Source organism: Neomonachus schauinslandi, chromosome 5 (genome assembly GCF_002201575.2).
Source record: "Neomonachus schauinslandi chromosome 5, ASM220157v2, whole genome shotgun sequence".
In the NCBI taxonomy this organism is placed as follows: Eukaryota; Metazoa; Chordata; class Mammalia; order Carnivora; family Phocidae; genus Neomonachus; species Neomonachus schauinslandi.
The window spans coordinates 167,931,130-167,950,446 of NC_058407.1; the positions used below are offsets into that span (position 1 = coordinate 167,931,130).

A 19,317-nucleotide genomic window follows, 5' to 3' on the forward strand; every position below is an offset into this window, starting at 1 on the left:
CCGACCCCTTTGTGATGTCTCCCTGACACCTCCCCCAAATTAACCACACCCTCTGTGCTCCAAGTCCTGTGCTTAAACTCACATTTATCCCACTGTACTGTAATTACGTGTTTGAGTGTCTGTCTCCCCAAGTAGATATGAAGCTCTCGCAGGAGAGAAACCACGTTTCTGACTCACGTTTTAATCCCCAGTACCCAGCACAGGGCCTGGCACCACATATGTTAGGGTAAACACGATCTAAAAGTAAACAAGTAAATGAAGAAGTAAGTCAGTGAGTGAGCGGACTAAGAAGGAAGAATAGATACACCTGAACAGGTGCGTGTCGGGTTGGGTCCCGCCCCACCCCCAACCCACGGAACTACATTTCCCAGAAGGCCCCGCGTCCTGGGCATGCGCAGCGGAGTGCTAGGAAGCTGCGACGCCGAGTTTCACTCTGGCTACCTCCTCAGAGTCGGAGCTTCAGTCGGAGCGGTGCCCAGGCCGAACCCGAGCTGTAGCCCGAGTGCGGCGGTGCCTTCAGCCTGCCCCCTCGCCTTCCTCAGCTTCGGTGAGAGGGGCGGGCAGGCCACCTGCCTGTCGCCAGGGCTGGGGTCCCGGGGACGCGGGGGAGACCGAGCCGAGCTGGGACCGGAAGGGGGCGGGCGTGGGAGTGAGGGAGGGCTGGGCCGGCCCGGGGAAGAGCCCGGGGGTGAGGTCCGGGGGGATTGGGAGGACTGGCCGCCGGGCTGGGGCAGCCGCAGGCGGGAGTTGGGGAAATGAGACGCGCTGGCAGCTTGGGACAGGACTGGGTGCGAGGGTGAACGCCGGGTGCAAGCCGAAGGGCTAGCAGGGGGAGGGGCGCAGACCCTGGGAGTTTGGGGCGGTCGCGAGGAGGGTACCCGTTCCCGCAGGACCGGGACGAGGCGGCGGGGATATTGCCACCGGGCTCTGTGGTTCGGGGTGTGGATTCGGCTGGGCTCTGCCTTCAGGTGGACGACTCGCTGGAGCCCGGGGCTGTACTTTAAAGAGTTTGTCCCCTAACTCTGCTTCCCTCGCCTCAAGTAGGGGTCGCCCTCCAGGAAACTCCTGTTTCCTGGGGCCCTGTGTTACTTTTGAGGGGTGCATAATGTATGTTGAAGAGGATTTAGAAGACGCTCTTTTCTGAAGCTGTTCTTTCGTACCCCCCCTCCCCCTCAAGCCAGCCTGGTTCCACTTCTCTACGTGCCAGTAACAATGGAAATAGTGTGTGCACAGGCGCTTGGACGTTAAGAATTAACTCAGAATATTTCTGCCTGCCATCCTAACTCCTCTAGAGTTCTATAAGGTGGACTTTCTGGTCGCCAAAATCAGGCTTTACCATCCGGGTAACTATAACTAGGCCTCTTGTTCATTTGCTGTGTGACCTTGGCCAAACTTTTACCCTCTCTGGTGTGCTAATTTTCGTGGTTACTTACACTGCAGACTGGCTTATGAAGTCCGGTTAGGCCTTTCCATGAAAGAGCTGAAGTGTTTGTTTGTTTTTTTCCTCCCACCATCCCCTTGATTATTGAGCGGGTAGAGGGTGACTGTTGTACCTTCTGCCCTGCCCAGGCTGTTGGAAAATAAATCTGGTGATTTCCAGTCCCCAGCCGCAGTGCACAGACCCGACATCTGTGCATTCGTTTTCACTGACCGCTGTTTCTCCATTTAAAACCTGATCATCTTTTTCCTTGTTGGTGAAGGTGCCCTGGAATTTGCGTTGCTGAGTCAACAAGGCTTTCCGATTTGCTCCATTTTTGTTGTTTGCGTTTTATATCAAGATGGGAACTCAAACAAGTCATTCCTCCTAAGGATCTAGTGTCTCCGTCAAGAAGGGACAGTTTGTGCCAGCTCTCCAGAGGGAAAAGGTAAGAGCCACAGGGACTTCTCATTGCTGCCTTCTGGACCTGGTTTTCAGCGGAGGTGGAGACTGGGGAGCGTGGAATTTAAGGTCTCCGGAATGAAAGTCAGCCTTGGGAGTCGATTGTTGATTGCCAACTGTCTCAAATAGAGTCAAGTGCTTTCTTGTCAAGGGCTTCTCCTGTTTAACCAGTCTTAGAGGATGCTTTCCACTTAAGGCATGCTTTACGCGGTGAAGGACACAAGTCATGATTTCGGCATCTGAACTGGGAATTTTTATTTCTTTCGTTGCACGAACAAAACTGGGTGCCTTCTTTGTGTCAAGCCCCGTGCTCAGTGGTGGGGCACCCTGATGAGCGACAAGAGCTCTGTCACCTGGGAGCTCATCATTTGGTGGAACAGACAGACAAACCACAGATAGTGGCAAGGCATTGTCGGTGTGCTATGTTTTGAGGCGGGAGGGATCACAGGGCAGAGCCCCAGCCCCCTGCCCCCCAACCCCATTTGTGCAGGAAGGGGGCGGAGGGCGGGTCAGCAAGCTTCTGGAAGAGGATAACTAAGGTGAGTTGTGAAGGGGTAGGACTTGAAAAGGAGGGGAGAAGCCGGGCAGAGGAGTCGGCATCTGCAGAGTCCAGAAGTTACCTGGTGCGCCTGGGCCACTGTAAGTAGCTCTGGGTGACCGGGGCAGCAAGGGATGGGTGTGGGGTAGAGGAGGCTGGTGAGGTAGGCAGAGGGCTGCGTTTGGAGGGTTTTGTGGGCCATGCCAAGGCTCTGGGGAGCAGGATTTTAGCAGAAGAATTCCAGGAGGGCATTTTAAACGAGCACACTGGCTGGAAGTATGGGATGGATTAGACGGGATTATGCTCTTTGTGACTTATTTCCTTACACCACACCAGTTTCTGATGGGGGTGGGGGTTAGACATGAGATTGTTGTCACCAGTTTGCTCATGGCCTCCTTGAAGAGATAGAATGGACACAGAGAACTGTAAAGGGCAGGCAAGGGCTGTGGAAGTTGCTAAGAGGGTGTTTTCTTTCAGTTGGGCACCTTGAGGCATCATGGAGGTGCTGTTTAAACTGGGTCTTGAAAGTATGGGTAAGGTGAGGATATGTGGCGAGGTGGGTGGGATTCTGCATGGAGCCGGGGCATGGAGGTGGGAAAACTGGATGTATATGGGGGGAGCAGTTGTCGCTTAAACTCTTGGGTATGGGCCGGGGAAGGGGAGGCATAGAGGAAAAGAAGGTATTGAAGGCAAGTGCGCTGGCAAATTCTGTTGATAGGGAGGGACCAGACTGTGATGGGTTTTCAGTGTCAACCCAAGGAACTTGAAGTGTATTCGGGAACTATACTTCGGGAGGCTCAATCTTGCACGTGCCTCTCGGGTGGACCAGGAGAAACAGAGTTGGAGAAGCCAGTTGGAAGAGAACACTTACCAGGGTCAGAGAGGCACAAAGGTCCCAAGCGGATGCTGGCAGCGGGTCTGAGGAGGTGAGGAGGGAGGAGAAAGTGAGCCATGGCAGCTGCGTCGCTGTGGGGGGAAGGTGGTGAAGAGCTAGAAACCCAGGTTTTTCTCCTAAGTGCCTTGGGCCAGGGCATCCACGGGGGAAGCAGAATTAGGAAGGAAGGTGAGTCTGGATTCAAACATACGGAAGGTGCCGAAGAAACCAGCAGGAATGGGGCCGTGGGCCCCACAGAAACCATGTGCCAGGGCTAGTGCTTGGCGCTTGGGGTAAGATGTGTTTGTTTTAATGTTTACCTCGGGTAAACACAGAGCTAGGTTAATACACACTCATCACTGTTCATGCGTGGCTTGCTTTTATTTATTGCCTAAGTGGTTTTTAATGAATGTCGCAAGCTCCTGCATTCCAGTCACCCAAAACAAAAGCTTGAAAGGAAAGTATACGTGTAATCGTTTGATCTTTCTCCCCATCCTGAGATAACCATTATCCCCTCACTTTCATGTAGTTTTATTGTACCTATGTGTTTCTAAGGAAAGTAAAAAAATATTGCTAAGATTTATCCGTATTATTGCATGTCATCTGGTTCATTTGTTTTCACTGCTGAATAATCTGTGGAGTGAACACGCCACAGTTCATGCATCTAATCTTCCACTGATGGGCACTTAGTTGTTTCCAGATTTCTGCGGTTGAAAATGTGCTGCTCTGGACATTTCCATACACATCTGCAGCACATGTGCAAGAGGTTTTCTTGGGTATGAACTTAGGGGTGATATTTTGCTGGGTTATAGGGTAAATAAAGGTGCTGCTTTCATAGATCTAGCCAGACTGTTTTCTGAAGTGGTTGTACCGGTGGATGGGACTTAGCTGCTCCACATTCTTGCCATCACTCACTATAGGCAGACTTTATTTTTGCCGATTGAATGGGTATAAAATGGGATCATTGGGGTCGTGATTTCTGTGTTCCTGAGCCCTGACATTGAATGTCTCTTCATAAGCTCATTGGCATGTTTCCTGTGAAATATTTGTTCATGATTTTTGCCAACGTTTTATTATTTACTGATTGTAAGACTGCTTTATAGATTCTTGATTTTGATCCTTTGTTCATATTGTGAATATTTTCTTCTAGCTTGTACTCTATTTAAGACATCTTTTGTTGAACCATTCTTAATTTTAACATAGTGAAATTTTGTTTGTTGTTGTTGTTTGTTGTTGATGTTGTTTTTTATAGTCAGTGTTCTATGTCTTGTTTAAAACATCTTTTCCTGACCTCAGTCCTTGCCTCTAAGGAGCCTGTGCCCTCGTGGAGGGCCAGGTAGATAATTGCACTCAGATGTTATGTGGACATTGATTGTTAGGAGTGGCCACTTCTGCCTGTGGGTATCTGCCGAGGGCAGAGGCACTTCCCTACGTTTTGAAAGAGAAATGGATTCAGAGAAGTATTTCTCGCAGAGAAGTAGTTCCAGGATGGTGGGAGCGTGGTGACGGCTGTTGGGGGAGCTGTAGACTAACCACTCCAGTTAGTTTGCACGTCGTCTGTGGCTGTTTTCACACTCTCCGTGGCAGAGTTGCGTAGATGCTGCAGACGCCCTATGTTCTGCAAAGCCTAAAATATGTGCTCTTTTGTCCCCTTAGAGGAAAAGTTTGCTGACTCCTGCCAGGGGAGTCGTGGTAACTGTGGTAACCTGACGAATGTGTCCCAGCCACCACAGTGGTTCAACTAGTTGTTGCTGGTTGGTTAATGAATCTCGGTCAGCGCTGCAAATGTTGCCAATTTTTCTGCTTTCCAGAAGCTGGAAACCTGGATTTTTTTTTAATGGTGAATATTCCAATTTTTAAACAACAGCTCAGTTAAAAAAAGAAAAAAAAACCTAAAAACTGTGTTGGCCAGGAAAAACCTAGGCGGCAGGCCGATGTGTCCAGCATCAGCATACCCCTTCTGTCTTGGACTCTGGAAACAGATTTGGGTTTCCTTAGACCTGTGGATTTTTGGGGCGCCTGGGTGGCCCAGTTGTTAAGCATCAGCCTTCGGCTCAGGTCATGATCCCAGGGTCCTGGGATCGAGCCCCGCATCAGGCTCCCTGCTCAGCCGGAAGCCTGCTTCTCCCTCTCCCACTCCCCCTGCTTGTGTTCCCTCTCTGGCAGTATCTCTCTCTGTCAAATAAATAAATAAAATCTTAAAAAAAAAAAAAAAAAAAGACCTGTGGAATCTTGGGCAGGTTGCTTATCTTTTGCCTCCTGTCCTCATCTGTAAAGTCAGGCGAAGACCTGCGCCCAGGACTGTGAGGCTTAAACATTTAAGAACCTGTGGAAGGGATGCCTGGGTGGCTCAGTTGGTTAAGCGTCTGCCTTCGGCTCAGGTCATGATTCCAGGGTCCTGGGATCGAGTCCCGCATCGGGCTCCCTACTCCACGGGGAGCCTGCTTCTCCCTCTGTCTGTCTCTCTGTCTCTCATGAATAAATAAATAAAATCTTAAAAAAAAAAAAAAGAACCTGTGGAAGGTGCTCAGTGCGTGGTGCCTTATAAGCCCTAGGTTGGTGGCCATCGCTGTTACTGCTTCCACTGCTCCCCCATTTTGACCCCCTGGGGAGGCCTGGGGACCAGGGCACGTTGCTTCTGGCAGAGAAGGAGCAACATAGCGGTTCTTGGTGCTGGTGGAGGAGGTTGCCTACAGGGAATCAAAGATTGCTAGGGCCTGCCCCCTGGCCATCCTCTGGCTTGCTGGCTATTTATTTATTTATTTATTTATTGAGAGGGTGAGCATGAGCAGGGGGAAGGGGCCAAGGGAGAGAGAGAATCCCAAGCAGGCCCCCTCCCGCCCCTGCTTCAGCACAGAGCCTGAGGTGGGGCACGATCTCATGACCCTGAGATCATGACCGGAGCTGAAATCAAGAGTTGAACACTCAACTACAGGGCCCCACCCTGTGGCCTACTGAGCCCTGTTTGGAAGGTTCTGCTCTGACCTGCCCCTGGAGGGCTCAGGCGGGCACCCACTAGAAGAGGAGTTGTCCCTTCCCTTCCAGCAGCCCCGTGTGTAGGGGACAGATCATGTATGAGTGTCCTTCCATCTCTCAGAAACCTGGTAAGTTCTGGGTGGCACTAGCTTGAGCCATCTCTTTTCGAGACAGAAGCCCCATCTTGCAGTGCCTGCCTATAGTTCAGGTGCATGGATGGTCTGTTTTATGCCTTTTCTTGGGACTCAGAGATGGGGATGTGTCTTGGCAAAGAGGTGCCATGGTACTTTGAGGAGGTCTGTTGTTTGCAAAACCACACTGGGGTAGTTAGCAGCCATTTAAAGTCATGATGCTAAGTGACAGTGGTGGTTTGGTTTGGGTTTATGGTCTTTTAAAAGTGCTGGGCATTTTAAAGAGATGTGTTGCTGATAATGGAAATAATACTTTTTCACTTTAGAAAATGTGAAGAGTTCAGGTAGGTAAGGAGGTCGAACCAGAGGCCTCCTACGGTTTCTGTAGTCAAAAGGCAGCTGGTGTGAACACTTCTGTAGGTTTCTGTTGAGTTTCCTCTATGCTTCTCTTACCGGGTCAAAATAGTGCTGTGGCAGATATCTTTATGTCTATCTCCTTAGGTAAATTATTGGGTCAAAGCAAGTAAACATTTCTAAACCACTCCGTACATATTACCACATCTTTCTGGAAAGGGTTTATCCTTCCCAGGGGTAGGAGGACTCCATATACTCCTGCCAGCACCAAGTATTGAAATTAAGCTTTGTTTTTTTATTTTATTTTTTAAATTATTTTGATAGGCAAAAAAATAATGTTCCATTGTTTTAAATTTGCATTAAAAACAACATTTCTGGTCAGGTAGGACATTTCTTTGCCATGTTTGTATGCAGGATTGGCCTTTGCCGGGTCTGTGGGAAGGCTTCCTGCCAGGGCCAGGGTGGCTGGCTGTGCTGTCCTGAGGTCTTGGAAGGTCACGCTCCTCGTGTCAGCTGGTGGGTGTGGAGTTTCAGGCCGAGCTTCTTGGAAAGGCCCCAAAGGAGAGGTGGCTTAGGAAATAAGCCTGGGCTCACTGGGTTCCCATCCATGCTCCTCAGAACTCTTGCGCTCTGCAGAACAGCATCCTGGGCTTCTGGAGAAGTTGGCACGGAGGCCATTTTTTTGTCAGAAAGAGCACGTTCCTGCGTTTTACATACCAGTGAGCAGCCTGCGATCCCATTTGCAAATAGGTTCTGGTAATCATCAGGGGCCGGAAAATCCATCCAACTGCCTGAGTGGTAGAGCCTACAGAAGGGATGGTGATTGTTCCAAAGTCACGAGGGTGGAGTGTACTTGCACGTGTGTGTGTGTGTGCGCGCGCGCGCGCACCTTCTGACCGCTGTCTCCATCTCCCCTTGGGACGATGGAGGGTGGGGGCCGGTCCCTGTCCCTGCGTGGACTGAAGGGTGAACCGCTGAGCCCAGGCATGCACGAAGCCAGTACTTATTTCAGTAGGCTTTGGAGGGATGAAACAGGGTCCTCACGTGTTGGTAAGGTGATGATCACAGTCTGAGCACCGCCTTAGAAACCACACTCCGGGACCTCTTCCCAGAGACCGCAACCTTCATGGGATCCGCTTCTGTGGTTCCCGCACCCGGAGGCCCACAGTTAGGCAAGATGATTTGCACTCAGATTCTTGTGCCAGCTCAGATCTTGTTCTAAAGCTCTTCTAAATCCTCTGCGGATAGAAAGACTCTGGGACACATGTAACTTTTTTCTTTTGTGTGAAAATGCCTCCCTGGTAGGACAGCAGCAATCCTCTGTGCCCCACAGCACAGCGCTGTGGGCAGGATTTGCAGGTAAATCCCACAAGAGAATGCGAAGGAAAGCAGGAAGGTTTTTCTCATGGTCGAAGTTGTTGATATTTTTAAAAATGTAACTTTGGGCTCATCCTAAGAAGTAGTATGACCATTGTGGAACATCTGCAGGTACAGAAAGAGGTATACAAAACAGAACCGTAACTCCATCACTCCTGTTAACATTTCAGAGTTGTGGGGCGCCTGGGTGGCTCAGTCGGTTAAGCGTCTGCCTTCGGCTCAGGTCATGATCCCAGGGTCCTGGGATCGAGCCCCGCATTGGGCTCCCTGTTCCGCGGGAAGCCTGCTTCTCCCTCTCCCACTCCCCCTGCTTGTGTTCCCTCTCTCACTGTCTCTCTCTGTCAAATAAATAAATAAAATCCTAAAAAAAAAAAAAAACATTTCAGAGTTGTTCCTTGCAGCCTTTTTTCCCCCTTCCTTCTAGCCTTTCTACATTTTTAATATATTTTTTAAAGATTTTTATTTATTTATTTATTTGACAGAGAATGAGCGAGAAAGAGTGAGTGTACAAGCAGGGGGAGCAGCAGAGGGAGAGGGAGAAGCAGGTTTCCTGCTGAGCAGGGAGCCCAATGCAGGCCTCGATCCCAGGACCCTGGAATCAGGACACGCTTGGTGCCTGTCTGCTGTGTGCCTGAAGGCAGATGCTTAACCGACTGAGCCACCCAGGTGCCCTTAGCCTTTTTTAAAATTTTTTTAAGTTTATTTTTAGTAATCTCTACACCCAGCGTGGGGTCGAACTCACGACCCCGAGATCAGGTGTTGCACACTCTTCTGACTGAACCAGCCAGGTGCCCCAGTTCTTAATTTCTTTTGGCCTCAGTTCTCTCCCCTATAAAATGGGGGACAGTGCCTACCTTCAAGGGCATTTGAGGGTTGAGAGAGCCTGAAGGACCAGAGCGCCCCACAGTAGGTGCCCAGTAAATGACACACCGTCCTGCCTAACAGCGGAGCGGGTGCTGTTCCGTATCCTGTATTTCGTGTTTGTCATGAGCATTATCATAGGTCCATAGGCCTTTTGTAAACATCTTTCAGGACTTGTATTCCATCATTGGGATATACTGTAACTTCCTTAAGAATTCCCTTATTGTAGGTGTTTAGTTCCAGATTGAGGCTTTTTTCCCATGGCCAATTATAGTAGTTATTATTTTCATAATTAAGAACACCCTCAATAGCCCCTGTCATTAAGAGCCGAAACAAATTAGGTTTTTGAACTACAGCTTCATGATGGCTGAGGTGGTTGCAGAAAATGGGCTCCTTGACACAGCCCTTGTGTGCGTGTAATTTGCCATGTTCAAGTGGAACGCCAGTGGGTGTTTCTGGGTCTGGCTTCAAATGTGCCCCAGGCCCCGGGAGCAGGAGGTTCTCCTCTCTTTTGTCTGCTGGTGTTTGAGACCCTCTGGGATATTAGGCATTTGAAGTGCTGAAGCCCCAGCTTTGGGTTAGCTCCAGATCTGCCCTCAGGGAGTTCCTGTTCCAGTGGGGAGACAGACAGTGAAACCAATAAATGCAGTCTTTCATGTTTGACGCCCTGGGGGGTGGAGTCAGTGCTTTTCTGGTGAGGGTGTGGGTCAGAGGGCTCAGGAGAGGGGGTTTGCTGCGGCTGAGTCTGGAAAGATGGGCACGTTCACTTGGGTTCTTTGGTGGAGAGGACACATGTAGCAGCAGGATCAACAGGTAGGAGGCAGTAGGCAATGGCTTTGAACGTTCTGGCACTTGCTAGAATTGGTTGTGTCTGGACCTAAGGAGGAGGCCGCGTGGTATGACGGGGGACAGCGGCTGTGTGCCATGTCTTCCACTCTGGGTCTCCAGTACCCCAACAGTGCCTGGATGAGGGTGGACCCTTGGTGTGTGGAGGCCGAATGCTTTCATGAAGAACCTCAGCTGCAGTTCTAGCCCGTATCTCGCAGGCTGTTTGGCAGAGCTCTGCGAGTTGGTTCGTCTGGGGATGTGCAGACATGCTGGAACATACCACGTGTGCTGATATCCAGGAGGCCTCCGCTGCCTGAGAGATGAGTGATGCCTGCCAGGAGGTGCCAGGAGGAAAGTCTGGGCTCAGGATTAATTGGCTCTGAAACCAGTCCTGTGATTTGTACCTGGATGTGGTTACAGAGACTTCTAATTGCAATCACTGAGCTAATAAGCCAGCCAGCCCAAGGGCATCCCAGGTCTGATCCTCCAGAGTGGGATGTGTGCTTTTGTTGGAGCAGTGAGCAGCTCACGGACAGCCCCGGCACCCGCAGGTGTGCTCCCAGTTCCCGCAGGCCTGACTCATCCATCGCCCGCGTTCTCATGCTGTGTGTGTAGCTCAGTGCCGCCCTGGGCCACCGCTCCTCCCCCAGACTTGAAGGGTGGGGATGGAGGTCTTGGGGTAGCAGGGGCTGGGCCAGAGCAGGGAAGGCGAAGGAGGACAGGCTTGGCAGCTAACTGCTGTGTGCCTGGCGCTGCGCTGGGTGCTCTGTACAGAGCTCTCGGAACACCAGTGAAAAGCACTGAGAACAGACGTTAGTATCATCATTTTCAGGTGGGAGAAAGCAAACTTGGAGAGCTCAGGTACCTCCGTCAAGATGATACAGCGAGTAGAGTAAGCCTGTGCCTGTTCATTTTCATGCACTGCTCCAGATCTGCCTGCCTTGTGGGGCAGGTGTCTTGAGTCTTCTCGAAACCTTGGTGGTGCAGTGCTGTCTCAGGGGCAGGAACCTTATTACCAGCTGTGTAAGCAAGTCACCACCACTCTCTGGGCCTCAGTTTCCTCATCTGCAAAATGGGGAGACAGTTCAGCGTCTGTACATGAGGGGTTTGTGTAGGAATCAGAGCAGACAGTGTGACTGGGAACCCTGGGCCCTGGGGGACGTGCTGTAACAGTTGAGGGTGCTCAGGACTCGGGATGGAGTCTCCTCTCTCCTCCCTCCTTTCTCAGCGGGGCCTGAGAGTGGAGCCCAAGGTAGAGTCGGGCTGAGCTTTCCTGTCCAGGAAATGGGCATTAGCACCGGGTTGATGGGTTTGCTCTCTGCTGTCACTTAGCAGTGTTTGTGTGCCCTTCAATAAGACCTTGACCTCTTTTGAGCCTTGTCATAAAGTGGAAGTACCGCCTTGTGGGTCTGTTAGGCATACGTGAAACAAGTCTATTTGGTGTTTGTCACTAAATTGGTCCTGTTCCTCTGGTACTCTGGGGGCCTGACACGGTACAGTGCCTTCACAGTGTAGTGCTCTTTTCCAAACAGCTGCAGGCTACTTCCCATGCAGCTGTGTTTTGAACTAATATGTATATAACACTTAGGACAGGCCTCTGCTGGGGCTGGCGATATGACTGGGGACAAGGCAGACTCCCAGCTTGGTGCTGTCTGGAGGGGCAGTAAGATCTGGAACGTCATCCTACCCATACGGGCATCAGAGTTCTGGTCGGTGCTGCAAGGGAGAAGCTCACATGATGGGCAGCCAGGGAAAGCCTCCCTGAACCACGCAGCCTGGGCCTCAAGGCTGAGTAGAGTTGACAAGGGAGGAGGATGGGGTGGGGTGGCCGGGAGAGGAACGTCTCAGGAGATGGATGCAAACCCTCTGGGCCTGACCAGTGGTCATTGAGGTCCAGACTGGGGTGCGGAGAGGCCGGGCTTCAGCATCTGTGAGATTGTAATGTTTATCTAGGGTACCCTTCGTGGCTAATGATGCCTCCTGGAGCAGCCTGGAGACCTGGGCGGAGCTAGGACTGTGCTTTGAGTCCCAGCTCTGCCGTTGACCCTCTGGGTGTCCTTGAGCCCTCCCCCTCCCCAGTCCTTTCGGAGACACAGGTTTTTCCCATCTGTAGCATAGCAGGTGTCTCACAAACAAATCCGCTTTGGAAACAGTAGAGTCTCCACCACATAGTGTAAGTGAGGGGTCACCACGGCCTCAGTGCACGAGGGGTTTGGGCTTATTCATGAAAACACAGGATAAAAGGATATACTCAATAGTTAGGTCACAGGGAAATGATCGGTAAAAAGAAGCTGGGCTGGTGATTAGCACCCAGGACTCACTCCGCTGAGTCTCCCTGAACATTCGCAGAGGCAGGTAGGATGCTTGATTGACTGAATTCTTCCTGGCTGCCTGAGCAAAGAGACAGAATCAGGTACTAGACTCACAAGGCTCTTAAGGTATTAGGGGAAAAAGTAATTGTGGAAAAGTAGACATTTTTTCCCCTCTGAGGCCGACTCTCGGGGACACTCTGTGCGTTGGTAACTGTTTGTCCTGTTTACAGGTCTTCTGGAAGCACTGGGCAATGACCCCGAGACTCCAGCCCAGAGTGGTCTGAAACCGTTTGGCAAAGCAGAGGGAGACCTGGGGAAGATGGCCATGGCCCCAAGCCCTTCCCTGGCGCAGGTGTACACCAGCCCCGTGGCGGTGGCTGTGTGGGAATGGCAAGACGGGCTGGGCACCTGGCACCCCTACAGTGCCACCGTCTGCAGCTACATCGAGCAGCAGTTCGTCCAGCAGAAAGGCCAGCGCTTCGGGGTGGGGAGCCTGGCCCACAGCATCCCCTTAGGCCAGGCTGACCCCTCGCTGGCCCCTTACATCATTGACCTCCCCAGCTGGACCCAGTTCCGCCAGGACACTGGTAAGACACTTCCTGCCTCTCGTACGTGTCGGATCGCCCGCGTTGGGGTTATGTATAGCAGTGACTCTCAGAGCTTCATCCTGTCCCTGAAACGCGCTCAGTTGGGAGGCAGGTGCTGTGAGTGGTCCGGATACCACAGTATGAGATGTACCTCTCAGTAGTAGGGAGTGTCTTGAGAGCACAATGCAGGGGCCCTCCCAGCCCGTTGCCCCTTGTTTCCCAAACCCAAAATGCCTGCTTCCACCTGCAGAGATTGGAGGGTCTTGCAGACAGGCCAGCATGGAAGTAGTGTGCTAGTAATGAGGGCCTGGTGATGCGTCCTGCCTCCGCTGCACGTGTCTGTCTGACCTGGTTACACAGGTTACTTCACTCTCCTACGTGCTCATATGTGGGTTTTTGTGTGTTTTAATCAGTATTACTGAGAATGGAACCATCAGCTTCCTCCTGGAGCTGTGCCCGGTCCCTCTAACCCAGGGGTTCTCAACTGGAGGTGTTTTTTTCCCCCCAGGACATTTGACAGTGTTTGGAGACATTTTTGATGGTCACAAACGTGGGGCAGGGAGCCACTGGCTCTGGTCAGTAGAGGCCAGGGATGCTGCAAAAACGCACAGGACTGGCCCCTGTGCCAAAGAATTCTGGGCCCAGGATGTCACTGGTGCTGGGACTGAGAAACGCTACTCTGATCCCTACAGCAGGGTCCTCGGGTGTGTGAGGGCTAAGGCTTCCGATCAGTTGGATGCAGAGAGAATCCCTGCCTTCCTGATGTTTGCAGTCCACTGAGCAAGGCAGCAAACAAGATACATAATGTGGAAATTATGTACTGAATTAGGTCGCAGTGAGTGTTAATCAGGCAATGAAACCGTCAAGTGTTGGGAGAGATTGAAGTTTGAACTCAGGTGGCCAGGTCACCAGGAAGAAACGAAGACAGACCCGAGGGAGGGGCAGGTTGTCCCTTGAAGGGACTTTGGCTTTTATTCTGAAAGGGGGAGCGGTGGGAGAGGAGTGCTGTAATCTGATTTGGAGGTGAAGAGCATCCCTCTGGCTGCCACGGAGGCAAGGGTGGAGGTCAGGAGACCGGCAGAAGTGAATTGCGGCGATCATCTTTGGCAAGTGCTATGGAAACATGGCCCAAGTTCGTTTTCTTCTTTTTCTCTCTAATCTTCAGATTCGGCTTATTAAGAATATACGCTAACCACAGGGTGTTTCCCAGTAGTTGTCACTTGAGAAGTCAAAGGGAATGGTACATCCATGTAAGGGATTTATGTAACTATGAATAATGAGTTTTTATAAAGTTTAAGAGACGTAAGAAATACTCAGTCCCTCATACGAGAGAACAGCCCGAAAAGTTTTCAGTGTGATCGTCAGCTCCCTAAGTGTACGTGCGTAGGAGACCAGATGGGAGGAAATGCATGGCAATATAAGCTGTGTGGTTGGTCTTGATTGTTGGATTATGGACGGTTTAATTTTCTTTATATTTTTTTAGTTGTTTTTTTTTTTTTAAGTGGAGCTACATATTTTTCATCACTAGAAATATTTTGAAAAAGCTTGCAGTCTGAGCGACAGCTGTTCTTTGACCCAAGTTCCCAGCATAGGAGCATAGGTCCCCCTCTGCCACTAGATCCCTGTGGGCCCAGTTTCTTGCTTCTTCTTTTTTTTAGATTTTATTTATTTGAGAGAGCACACGTTTGAGCGAGCACGAGGTGGGGGGGAGGGGCAGAGGGAGAGGAAGAAGCAGAACCCCCGCTGAGCAGGGAGCCCAACTCGGGGCTCGATCCCAGGACCCTGAGATCCTGACCTGAGCCGAAGGCAGATGCTCAACCAACTGAGCCACCCAGGCGCTCCCCCCACCCCCACCTAGTTTCTTTACCTAGAGGGAGCTTTCTGCCCTTTCTACCCAAAATTTGGAAAGCATAACTGGTGTCAGTCTTAAGGTCAAATAGCAGCATGACCCTATGCACACTGCGACCGTGTTGATTTATTTTGGTTGTAGAAAGAGAATTTTTAAGCTCCTTCCATTTGGGGGGCTAGCAGATTCACCATTTATGTGTCTGCCTCCTTTTTGAACAGGTACCATGCGGGCTGTGCGGAGACACCTGTTCCCCCAGCACTCAGCCCCCGGCCGGGGCATCGTCTGGGAATGGCTGAGTGACGATGGTTCCTGGACGGCTTATGAAGCCAGTGTTTGTGACTTCCTGGAGCAGCAGGTGGCCAGGGGCAACCAGCTTGTGGACTTGGCTCCCCTGGGGTACAACTATACCGTCAACTACGCCACCCACACGCAGACCAACAAGACTTCGAGCTTCTGCCGCAGCGTGCGGCGCCAAGCAGGACCCCCGTACCCGGTGACCTCCATCATTGCTCCGCCAGGCCACACGGGAGTCGCCTGCTCTTGCCATCAGTGCCTCAGTGGCAGTGGAACTGGCCCGGTGTCAGGCCGCTACCGCCACTCCATGACCAACCTCCCCGCGTACCCTGTCCCCCAGCCCCCCCACAGGACCGCCATCGTCTTTGGGGCCCACCAGGCCTTTGCCCCGTACAACAAGCCCTCGCTCTCTGGGGCTAGGTCTGCACCCAGGCTGAACACCACCAACCCCTGGGGTGGGGCGCCACCCTCCCTGGGGAGCCAGCCCCTCTACCACTCCAGCCTCTCCCATCTGGGACCGCAGCACCAGCCCCCAGGATTGTCCACAGCCAGTGGAGCCAGGTATCTCATGTTACTGGGGGTCCGTTTGTCCTCCGTGCGCCGTGTCAGCAGGCTTGGGTTTCCGTTCTTACTTAGCTGGGAAGACACGCCCACGTACCTGCAGGCCTGGGCCCTGCCTCCTTGGCTGTTCCTGCTGTGGCGTCTGGTGCCCAGGTGCGGGCCTTCCACAGCCTTGCCTTGCACGGAGCCTACCTGAGCTCCAGTACCTGAGTGCTGGTAGTTGCCTCGTGGGTTCAAAACAGCAGTGCCTTCGTTCACTCAGAAGAGCCAGGCTCTCTGTAGAGCAGGTAAAGGCCTTTGAGCTGCATGGCTCTGCTGTGTACCTGAGGATGCGTCACTGACTTCTCTGTGCTGGGCACTGAAGACACAAGAGGTGGAAGGTTCAGTCTCCTCCCACTCGGCCAGGGGAAGGCCCTGAGCCCAGTTGGGGAGCTTAACGGTTGGTTGAGGAGAGAGCAAAATGCTGTGTGTGGCGGGTGGCAACAGGTGGCTTCCACGCTGGTGCGGTCAGCCCAGTGACTTGTAGAGCTCTCTGCGCCTGGAGGAGGATGGTGAGATGGGCCCCACCTGGACCCCGGAGGGCACCGACTAGTCAGGGGAGCCCTGGAGTGGCCAGTGGGGGGTGTTCCTGGGGTGCTCGGGGACCTGTCGCTGACGAGGGGACTCATCAGGATGTGTTATTGAAGGCGTTGGGCTTCTGAATGTTAGCCGGGATGGGGGCTGGTTTCTGAGAGGGTGACCGGTGACTGGACATGTGGGCCTGTCGCGGGCCTGTGGCTGCCCTGCCCCTCTGTTGGGTTGGACTGACGTCGGCCTCTAGCATTTTTTTTTTTTTTTTTTAAGATTTTTATTTGTTTATTTGACAGAGACACAGCGAGAGAGGGAACACAAGCAGGGGGAGTGGGAGAGGGAGAAGCAGCCTTCCTGCCGAGCAGGGAGCCCAATGTGGGGCTCGATCCCAGGACCCTGAGATCATGACCTGAGCCGAAGGCAGATGCCCAACGACTGAGCCACCCAGGCGCTCCGGCCTCTAGCATTTTTTTAAAGCTGGGTTTCAGAGGACCCTGCCAGCTTCTATAAGACACGGCGGTGACTGCCATTCGCTGAGTGCACGTAGCTGGGCTGTGTGAGTGATTTCAGTAATCCTTGTAATGGCCACCTGATAGGTGGTGTCCTCAGCTTACGGGTGAGCACGCTGAGGTTGGCAGGACCGCCAGCAAGTGGCAGAGCTGGGAGTCAGCCCAGGCCCCAGAGCAGGCCGTGAGGGACACACGGAGATCTTGAAGCTCTCTTAAAGGCGGAGTGAGGGGAAGGCAGAGACGTCCTGAGAGATGAGTGTGGAGGAGTCTGTAGACAGGAGGGGGATGGGTCAGGGCATCTTCCTGGGCATCTTCTTCAGAGATTGGGGGGGCGGGCATGTGAACCTGAGGTCTTTCTGGGAATGGGGCGACCGGAGCTTTCACTTGGCCTTCTCCCTGGATTTTCGCAAAGGCGTTAGCAAGCAGGGCTCTGTGCTGTCTCAGCCCCACCCAGTGTTCTGTGAGGCCCCCTCCAGTATGTGGGTCAGAATCTTTCAGAGAAAAGTATGCTGTCTGCTAGCCCAGAATGGTTATCAGCAGGGCTAGAGCTTCTCTTCTACTGGGTCAGTTTTGCTGAGCCTCCTAGGGCTTCTTAAGGTCTTACAAATTATTTTGAGGCACATTTCTAGATAGTTCTAGAGCTGGGATTCTGGGATGGAGCCAGGTGATTTAATTAATGGGCTTTGTTGCTCTCTCCTGGTCCGGCGCTCCCATTGGTCTCCCCTGCTACTCCTCTGGCACCCCCTCCCCCGCCTGAGGGCCTGAGGGCCTGAGGGCCTGCCAGAGTGGGTCCTACTGGTACAGGCCCGGCAGGTCACAGAAGGGAGGGCGGCTGGGCCAGACGCTGTTGCCGTTGCTTCTGGGCTATGCGTGTTACTGCTTGCCCTGCTTGCCTTGGTTGTAAGCCAGGAAGGGAGCCAGGCCACCTGGCTCTGGTAGCTGAAACCGCCTCAAAGGGGCCTGCCTCACGAGGTGGGTGTTCATCTTTATCTCCTCCAGCTTTTCAGGAGCTGGGAGAGGCACGGTTCACTCTCATGGGCCTATCCCCACCCTGTTTTGAAAAACAGGGTTTCGGGGCGCCTGGGTGGCTCAGTCGTTAAGCGTCTGCCTTCGGCTCAGGTCATGATCCCAGGGTCCTGGGATCGAGCCCCACATCGGGCTCCCTGCTCCGCGGGAAGCCTGCTTCTCCCTCTCCCACTCCCCCTGCTTGCGTTCCCTCTCTCACTGTGTCTCTCTCTGTCAAATAAATAAAATATTTAAAAAAAAAAAAAAGAAAAACAGGGTTTCCCCATGCCTTATTTGTAGGGCGGCCCTTTTCAGTTAACCCCTTTCTGATGGGTGTTGTAGAGCCTGGAGGGGGCTTAATGAATACCTGGCCTCTTGACCCAGCAGAGCCAGGAGAAGCGAAAACACTTGTCACCTTGGTCTGCCTAGGGGCTGTGGTATGGTTCTCCAGGCTGAATGAATGTCAACTGTGTTAGGTGGAAATTTCCCAGAGGGCGTCAGGGCTGGTGGCACCATGGGCTGGGGAAGTCTGGGAACCCGCTGTCTTTACTGGTAGCCACTGGAAGGAACATGTGAGTGAGCGAAATCAGAATTTGTGGAACCCATGTGGTTTTTATTTTGGAACCCGTGCGGTTTCAGATCGCTTCTTGCTCAACGTGGGTAAAACATTGGCTGTTGGACTTCCCTGTGCCCTCAGAGGCTTTCTGAGTAGACAGTAATGCACTGAGCTGCCGGGTTGAAGAAAATTTCCTGGTAGCTGAACTTTATCCCTTTAAGCACCAAAACTTGTGTTTTAATGATGTTGGACTGAAAGCTTTCCAAAATGTGTCATGCATACTCTTTTCTTTAGTAGAGGGTGTGGTGGCTTAATATTTTGATGACTTGAGGTGGTGATGGTGACGGGCAGTCTGTTGCAGCTTTGGCATGGCTAGGCCTCGGGGCTGCTTGACCCTGCCCTGAGTGATTCTAGGACATGGCCTCCCAGTTTGCTTCCATCTGCTCTGTTCTTGCTGCTGCTGTTCTCCCAGCCGCTAAAAGCACGCCCTCCTGCTGTCTGCCTGGCTTGCATGCTCGAGTCCTGGGCCCCGGGGCGGAGGTGGAGTGGGGGTGGGGGGGCTTCCTCCTGACTGGCTCTAGGCCTTTGGGTCAGCTCTGTTCCCTTCCCATGTCTGTCCTTTGCTCTCCTAAGATTAAGGAGTTGGCCTGGGAAGTCTCAAGTTTCCTTTTGCTCTACTATTGTGGTTTTTGGGATTTCCATGGGGGCCCTGCGGGAAGGTGCCTGGCGGCCCTTCAGCTTTCCTATATATCCCCTTGACCCCTCTGAGAGCAGGGTAACAGTGGACATTTGTATTGGGCTGCAGATTAAGCCTCATAACCACCCAGGGGGCCTTTTGGAATTATTCTCATCTTACGGATAGAGAAATTGAAGCTCAGAAAGGGGACTTGACCTGCCAAGGGCATGCTGCTTGAAGCCAGAGGGTGTGCTGGGGGGGGGGGGTGCTCTAGACCCCACATCTAGTGCTCCTTGTACAGCACCTGCTGTCAGGGCTTGCTTGTTGGTGCTGGGTAGCTGGCCTGTAGGGAGCTGGTGGGAGGCTTTGTGTTTCCTTGCTCCAGCCTCCCAGCTCTGCCCCTTGCCTGGGACTGTCACATATGTCTTTGTAGAATACTGGAAGTCCTCACGTCTCATGTTCTGAGCTCCATCTGGAAGCTCCTGGAGATAGTTCCAGACAGGAAAGCCAGGTTGGGGCTAGTAGGTAGACCCACGAACAGGAGGCTGTGACTGGAAGGATTCTCATAAGGGCACTCCTT

The 19,317-nt window shown here is 52.4% G+C and overlaps 1 protein-coding gene across 4 annotated transcripts in view; it reads left to right on the top strand.

Annotated features, from left to right (window-relative positions):
- Positions 1-447: 447 nt before the first annotated feature.
- Positions 448-19,317, top strand: part of DTX2 (deltex E3 ubiquitin ligase 2) — a 35,301-nt gene continuing 16,431 nt past the window's right edge. For 2 of the 4 annotated variants that reach the window (XM_021700363.1, XM_021700366.1), the window contains exons 1-4: positions 448-547; positions 1,701-1,865; positions 12,361-12,717; positions 14,785-15,421. In XM_021700363.1, coding sequence (XP_021556038.1) covers positions 12,450-12,717; positions 14,785-15,421 — 905 coding nt within the window. In that variant the 5' untranslated portion in view covers positions 448-547; positions 1,701-1,865; positions 12,361-12,449. Of the gene's footprint in view, positions 548-1,700; positions 1,866-2,464; positions 2,519-9,776; positions 9,804-12,360; positions 12,718-14,784; positions 15,422-19,317 lie in introns of those variants that run through there. The other 2 variants (XM_021700365.1, XM_021700364.1) reach the window with 2 other exon arrangements.